Here is an 8,447-nt window from a genome sequence, read left to right on the forward strand (position 1 = left end):
TTAGACATGGTTCCAGTAATCCATGTGCTTTGTTGACATGTCTTCAGCAAACTGTTTGAGGGCTTTCTTGTGTGCCATCTTCAGAAGAGGCTTCCTCCTAGGATGACAGCCATGCACACCAAATTGATGTAGAGTGCGGCATATGGTCTGAGCACTGAAAGGCTGACCCACCACCTCTTCAATCCCTGCAGCAATCCCACGCCCTTAGGTCCTCAAACTCCATACACCTGCCGTGCCCCCCGCTCACCTCAGTACAATGGGAGTAAAACATTCAGACACTCTGCTCCCCGGCTTTGGAGTTCCCTGCCACCCGCTCTCAAGAACACCGACTCACTCCCTGTTTTTCAATCTGAACTAAAAACTCACCTATTCAGACTCGCATACCCATAATAACCCCTGATTTCTTATGTTTTACTGTCTGGCTAAATATCTTCATCTATTAGTATTTTTTTTTAGTCTTTAATTTGTCTAGTAGTTCTAAATGATTGTACGGCGACCTTGACCAGAAAGGTACCTTCAAATAAAATGTATTATCATCATCATTATTATTAGAAATATTGTCCCATGAAAATATATACTTAAATATCTGCAGAAATGCGAGGGGTGTACTCACTTTTGTGATACACTGTATGTTTTCCAGCTCTGTACGTGTGTGGAAATGATGAGTTGCAGTTACACGATAGGAGGAGGAGGGCGGGAGTTGTAGTCCTCATGTTTACTTCCGTGAAATGTAGTCTACTTCCGGGTCTTCCTCTTGGGCTTCTTGCTGTTGTGTCGCGGCTATTTGCTGTCGTGTTGTGACAATTTGCTGTCATGTTGTGGCAATTTGCATTCGTGCTGTGGCAATTGGGGTTCGTGCTTTTGCCGCTTTGCAATCGTGCTTTTGCAATTGGGGATCGTGTTGTGGCAGTTTGCATTCGTCCTTTTTTCTTTTGCAAAGCCATTGAAATTGGGGTTCGTGTTTTTTTTCTTTTTGCAAAGTGCTTGGAATTTGCATTTCGCCTGACACCTCCCGGCCACAGTACAAACAAACAATGAACACATCTACATAAACAAAAGCAATGTCAAGACAGAAAGTTAATCAATGCCTATGCCATCTGATGCTGACATTCATATTTTTTTCTTTCTTTTAGGAGTACGACCTTATGGTTCTACCAAATGCTTTCATGATCCACATGCCCCACGCCCCCAGCTTTGATATCTCCAAGTTTCGCTCGAGCTCTAGCTACCGCAATTGCTTGAACACCCTCAAGGAGGAGTTCCACCAGGACTTATCCAGGAAGTATGGCTCAGCCGCTCTCAAGTACCTTACCGCCCAAAGGAGCATCTAAACTGTCAGAGACACCTTTTCATAAGATGCAGAGCTCTGACATACCTTGATTTGATGCTCAGCCATGACCAGCACCAAATTGGGAACATGATGATAAAGCTTTCCAGCTCCTTTTAGACATTCTAGGTTCGCTGTGCTGAATTGGCTAGATGGAACTAAAGGTGGATGCACTAGTATGCAAGATTCAATGGGCAGCTCCAGCGTTGAACTAGCTTTACAGTGTGATTGAAAATAATGATATGATTTATTTGGACAATCAGGGATATTTCAGGTTGCGATGATACTGTGTACTCATATATATCTGGAAACCAAATTCGAGGAAACAGCAGAGAGGCAAAAAGAGAGCTTCATTCACATTGAAAACTTTTACTGGGTGTGGAGTTTATTTTTTCGTATTTACAAGATGTGTAATATGTTTCTTTTTTACAAAGTAAATATAAACTGAATACAGGTAACAAATATTGGCAATCTGGTTCATTGATTATTTTGAGACGTTTAATATTACCGTATTTTTCGGACTATACGTCGCACCTGAGTATAAGTCGCACCAGCCAAAAAATGTGCAACAAAAAGGAAAAAAACATATACTGTATAAGTCACACCGGAGTGTAAGTTGCATTTTTAAGGGTGAAATTTATTTGATAGAATCCAGCACCAAGAACAGACATGTCATCTTGAAAGGCAATTCAAAATACAATAGAGAACAACAGGCTGAATAGGTGTACGGTATGCTAAAATTACATGACACTAGAAGTTAGATCGGGCCTAAAAAATCCAACCCGGGTATTAAAGCCCGACGCAGCCCGAGCCCAATCAATTAACTTAATTTGCTTGCCCGAGACCGAAAAAACCCTAAATTTTATGTTTTATTTGTAGGCACGAGCCCGAAAAAAAAAAAAAATGAAATTTTATGTTTTATTTGTGAGGGCTCAGGTGAAGGAGGAAATGCGGGGATGCGATGCATGGTTGTGTTTTGTGTGATCACGTTTGTGACGATGCAGGTGCATATATGAATAATGATAATAAATGAAAGCCTGTCTTTTGTAACGAATTCTCCCAGTAAAAAGAGACTGTAAGATGGATGTTCGATAAATATTTATATCTTTTATATTTGCGTGTCTGTTCTAACAGGAGGATAGTGGATTTGATCTTTATTTTAATCTCCTTGAGTTTGCAGAAAAAAAACAAGAAAACAAGAAAAAGTTCTCTCAATGTTTACATAGTCTACATATTTATATGATCATTATAAATGCATTTACACAACGAAATAACGCTGGAAAAGTTTGTTAAATATATTTCTCGTATGAGACCAAAGCGCCACATTCATTTACATTCAGCGAAGCCGACACAGGTTTCTGTATCTTCAACAATCAATTTGAATCCTTTCCATATCCCACACCTACCGCAGTTGTTTGCTTTTCAATTCCCCTGTGTTTAGTTTGTTTTTCACTCCTATAGCTACTCCATATCGAACAGGAAATACCAGGATGCTCGCGGAGGGCGGGGAAGATTGAAAAGAGAGCGGGGTCACTGCGTTCACGTGCGCTGGCATGCACAGCGCCTTCTCTGTTTTATCCAAATTATTTATTTTATTTAACATCCATACGTCGTTTTAGTATAAATATATATATATATATATATATATATATATTTTTTTTTTAATTTAACGAGAGAGAAGTCGGCCCGACCCGACCGTAAATAATCACACGTAAGTCGCACCACAGTCTAAGACGCACCCTCTGCCAAACAATGAAAAAAACTGCGACTTATAGTCCAAAAAATACGGTTCCCATCAAAAGCCTGCTTAATCAATTTTCACTCTTGGCTTCAGCCACACATTGTAACTCTACAGACTCCTAAGTATTCTTCATATGGGTTTTCCCGTTTGCCTTTGGATCACTTTGCAAAGTTGCCTCAGCAGCCGCAGTGCAAAATCATAGGGTCACTTTACATTTAAAGAAAAGTATGAATAATTAGCTCATTATTAGGGTGAATTAATACACTAGACCAGTGGTCTCAAACCGGTCCTCAAAGGGCCGCAGGGGGTACTGGATTTCATTCCAACCAAACGAGACAAATACCTTTTCACCAATCTGGTTTCTTACAAGTGTAATCAGTTGATTGCAATCAGGTGCTGCTTATGTTAGTAGAAACCTCATTGGTTGAACTGTTTGTGCTGGATCTGTTGGAACAAAAACCAGGACCCACTGCGGCCCTTTGTGGAGTCGGTTTGAGACCGCTGCACTAGACAAAGCACTAGTGATTGGGACTAACTCAGAATGGACATTATTATTGTCCAAAAGCTGCATATAATTGATAAGTAGATACTTCATTTTGTGTATATTTTGTACTACTGTCTAATTCACTGAATATGTGTAATCTACTGAAGCCTTCGAAAAATATTTGTAAAGTGCAAGTCCAAATACAAAGCAGATCAGACACTAATCATCATTTAAAAACAAGTGTTTTCCCTTCCTTCAACCATATCTTTCTCATCAGTGGGGTATTGCACAAAACTAGGATAAAGGATTAAGTCAGGGGCGTCACAAGACTTAATACGATACTGCAGCACAGCAGGGCCCTGGCGAGCAAGATTTGTATTTTTTTTGCATTTATCATTTAAAGACAGAAATTGTACTGTAAACTATCTATAATAAAACCAAAATATATGTTTCTGTAAAAAAGTGACTTTTTTGTTTGTACTGGGTACACTAACACATACAGTGCCTTGCAAAAGTATTCGGCCCCCTTGAATCTTGCAACCTTTCGCCACATTTCAGGCTTCAAACATAAAGATATGAAATTTAATTTTTTTGTCAAGAATCAACAACAAGTGGGACACAATTGTGAAGTGGAACAACATTTATTGGATAATTTAAACTTTTTTAACAAATAAAAAACTGAAAAGTGGGGCGTGCAATATTATTCGGCCCCTTTACTTTCAGTGCAGCAAACTCACTCCAGAAGTTCAGTGAGGATCTCTGAATGATCCATTGTTGTCCTAAATGACCGATGATGATAAATAGAATCCACCTGTGTGTAATCAAGTCTCCGTATAAATGCGCCTGCTCTGTGATAGTCTCAGGGTTCTGTTTAAAGTGCAGAGAGCATTATGAAAACCAAGGAACACACCAGGCAGGTCCGAGATACTGTTGTGGAGAAGTTTAAAGCCGGATTTGGATACAAAAAGATTTCCCAAGCTTTAAACATCTCAAGGAGCACTGTGCAAGCCATCATATTGAAATGGAAGGAGCATCAGACCACTGCAAATCTACCAAGACCTACCAAACTTTCTTCTCAAACAAGGAGAAAACTGATCAGAGATGCAGCCAAGAGGCCCATGATCACTCTGGATGAACTGCAGAGATCTACAGCTGAGGTGGGAGAGTCTGTCCATAGGACAACAATCAGTCGTACACTGCACAAATCTGGCCTTTATGGAAGAGTGGCAAGAAGAAAGCCATTTCTCAAAGATATCCATAAAAAGTCTCGTTTAAAGTTTGCCACAAGCCACCTGGGAGACACACCAAACATGTGGAAGAAGGTGCTCTGGTCAGATGAAACCAAAATTGAATTTTCTTGCCACAATGCAAAACGATATGTTTGGCGTAAAAGCAACACAGCTCATCACCCTGAACACACCGTCCCCACTGTCAAACATGGTGGTGGCAGCATCATGGTTTGGGCCTGCTTTTCTTCAGCAGGGACAGGGAAGATGGTTAAAATTGACGGGAAGATGGATGCAGCCAAATACTGGAACATTCTGGAAGAAAACCTGTTGGTATCTGCACAAGACCTGAGACTGGGACGGAGATTTATCTTCCAACAGGACAATGATCCAAAACATAAAGCCAAATCTACAATGGAATGGTTCAAAAATAAACGTATCCAGGTGTTAGAATGGCCAAGTCAAAGTCCAGACCTGAATCCAATCGAGAATCTGTGGAAAGAGCTAAAGACTGCTGTTCACAAACACTCTCCATCCAACCTCACTGAGCTCGAGCTGTTTTGCAAGGAAGAATGGGCAAGAATGTCAGTCTCTCGATGTGCAAAACTGATAGAAACATACCCCAAGCGACTTGCAGCTGTAATTGGAGCAAAAGGTGGTGCTACAAAGTATTAACACAAGGGGGCCGAATAATATTGCACGCCCCACTTTTCAGTTTTTTATTTGTTAAAAAAGTTTAAATTATCCAATAAATTTTGTTCCACTTCACAATTGTGTCCCACTTGTTGTTGATTCTTGACAAAAAATTAAAATTTCATATCTTTATGTTTGAAGCCTGAAATGTGGCGAAAGGTTGCAAGGTTCAAGGGGGCCGAATACTTTTGCAAGACACTGTATTGACATGCAACTGTTTGTACCGGAACTAACAATAACAGTTAACATCAGCCATCAGTAATCCAAATTGAGACATCCCTTGTTGATAGTCAATTCTCATGGTCATCATTTTAAATCATAAGCGGAGTTTAAGTGGGGGCCAGGCGTAGCTGCCACATGGTCAACACAAATATAATGAAAAATAATGCTTTACTACACAGCGACGACGTACACAGAGAGCGACGTGCAGTTGCTGTGCAGCTAACATGGCAGAATGTGTCTGAGGAGACATGTCTGTCCTTGACCAAACGTAAGTAAATACTCCTTTATTTAAAGAAAGTTTGTAGTGTTTACTTTGTAATTGCTGTATTCGCAGCTATTTTTAACACAAAGTTGCAATTTCTGATGGGGTTGAAAATTTGACAGAACACCGGGCACACGAAGAGGGTGTGTGTGAAAACAAGCCGCCGGTCATCGGCTGAATGGCATTCTCAATGCACAATGAGCCAAAAAATGCAAACAGACTCCGTATTAAAACGTGTGCCATGATCACAGTATTTGACATAATACAAAATACGATGTTTACTCACTTCCTCGTAAGTCCAATGGTCCCACAGTAGTAGGGCTTGTTTTGGCCAATATCCGCGGTAAACGGGAACCTTTTGAAACCTAAAATGGGCTCATACACCTCTCCCTGGTGCAGCAACAATTCTCTGCAGCCGTTTGGCTGGCGTGATGCGAAAAATAAGCGAATCAATCCGCAAAATCAGCTGAATCCGCAGTCCATCTGCATGCTATAAAGCAATGCTGTATTGTGAGATGCTGACCCGGGTGACGTCACATTCGCATTCGTCCTAAACCCGAGACTGGAGCTGGAAGTCTCTCGTTTTCATGACGCGGGATTCAAAAATCGAATACATTAATCGATCGCTTCTACACACATCCAAGCGGTCCATTTCATTCAGGAGCATAAAACACCGCATGAAACATGAAATAAACATGCTTCTGGGTGTCATACGCACTTTAAAGATCCAATAACAGCTGCAATCAACACAGTGGACCGATTATATCTGTGCTAATGGACTTTTTGATGATGTTGCCGACTGCCGTTTGATTTACACTGTGTCTTTTGCTACCTTTCAATATGAGGCCGCTGACCTCGGGACGTTAAGACACACTAAAGGCGGAGTTCCACAGAATTCATTACAGAATAAATGCATCCGTTGGCCATCAGACATGTGCAAGCATCGCCCACATGATGTGAACGAAACAAAATGTGGTGTTTGGAAGGAAATAAAGAATTGAAATGGCTCAATGTTCCAATACCCACTGACCTGAAAATGATTATAAAAATGATTATACCACATACTAGCATACGCAAAGTTTAAGGTGAGGCCAGTGCAGGCAGGCCCCCTCTGGTGGCTGAAAAGTGTCACTGCATGTAATTGACTTCCTTATTTATAATTTATATCTATATATGTATATATATATATATATATATATATATATATTTTTTTTTTATTTATTTATTTATTTTTTTTTAATTAAGAGTTTTCAAATAAAATATTGGCTATAAAAGTTGTAAAGCAATAAAATAAACTACAAAAATGAATGGAATGAACCCAAAAAGATATTTTTATTATGAGTCAAAATTATTTTTCGAACAGATCCTGTGACTAGCACCTTAGACAGTCATTCGCTTTGCTTAGCCAAAACCACCCGAGGACCGAAGAGGCAAGATGGACATACGTAATTTTTTTCAATCTAAGCTTTCAAAAGCGACAACTACTGAGCAAGAACTAAGGATTGAAAGTGTGGACCATGAAATGCCAGAGACCACCGTTAAAAAGGTGAGCGGAGTTTCATTTTGCCCCACTAAAGACGGTAATTGCACAACAGAAGCACCACTGGTGTCTTGCCAATGTAGTTACCCCCGTCAAAAATTGTATCCCCTGGCTGCAGAGCACACACACACACACACACACACACACACATTAGTTATGAGTTATGTTGACTTAAACAATTAATTGAAGCCAGAAAAGAACCACAGTTATATATTTTGGAAATCGACGTTTTTTTAAACTGGAGAAACTTTACACAGGACTTGAATTACAGTAATAACAGTTGTAGGTCATCTTACGAGCAAAATAGTAAAACGTTGCCTATTTTTACGTTTAGCGTGTATGTTTTGTTAGACGACAGAAAAAAAACATTGATGAATGGGCCATGTTTTAAAACTTCATAGATAACTACATCACCAAAACACGGAAATCAAGCAAATCAGTGCAGCACAGTCGCTCCGCCAAGGGGATATAATTTTTGACATTGGCACGACACCCGCGGGTGTACTATATTCAATGGATGACAATCTTGGCGAAAAGTATAGCTTTCCTAAGCAGCCTGATTTAGAATTCCCCTCAAGAATGATGGGGAAACAAAAAAGCTCATTTTCAACTTAATATTATAAATATTCTTGTAAGTTATTTTTTGTATTGACACTGCGTTTTGGGGTCCTCAACATGTTGTGCCCCCCCGCCCCAAAAGTCAAACTCCGCCTATGCATACTACTGTATACATATGAGGTTATGATACAGCATAGTTTCGCTTACTGTGAAGTATAGTGAGCAGAAGCAGTTCGAATGAATAGATGAACTGCTTTTACACAATAAATGCACAACAAGACTAATGGTGCCTTAAGTGTACCAGTTATAGGTAGAGGATGGCAAAACCGATACTCTCTGAGTGCTTACAGGAAATGGTTCTCAGTAGAGGAAACACACTTGATTTCATAAGCAT

The 8,447-nt window shown here is 39.9% G+C and overlaps 1 protein-coding gene across 5 annotated transcripts in view; it reads left to right on the forward strand.

Annotated features, from left to right (window-relative positions):
• large2 (LARGE xylosyl- and glucuronyltransferase 2) overlaps positions 1 to 4,357 on the forward strand; it is a 131,557-nt gene extending 127,200 nt beyond the window's left edge. For all 5 annotated transcript variants that reach the window (XM_057839131.1, XM_057839122.1, XM_057839140.1 and 2 more), the window contains one exon: positions 1,134 to 4,357. In XM_057839131.1, the coding sequence (XP_057695114.1) occupies positions 1,134 to 1,331 (198 nt within the window). In that variant the 3' untranslated portion in view covers positions 1,332 to 4,357. The remainder of the gene's footprint in view (positions 1 to 1,133) is intronic.
• Positions 4,358 to 8,447: the final 4,090 nt, after the last annotated feature.

Source organism: Corythoichthys intestinalis, chromosome 1 (assembly GCF_030265065.1).
Source record: "Corythoichthys intestinalis isolate RoL2023-P3 chromosome 1, ASM3026506v1, whole genome shotgun sequence".
NCBI classification, from domain to species: domain Eukaryota; kingdom Metazoa; phylum Chordata; class Actinopteri; order Syngnathiformes; family Syngnathidae; genus Corythoichthys; species Corythoichthys intestinalis.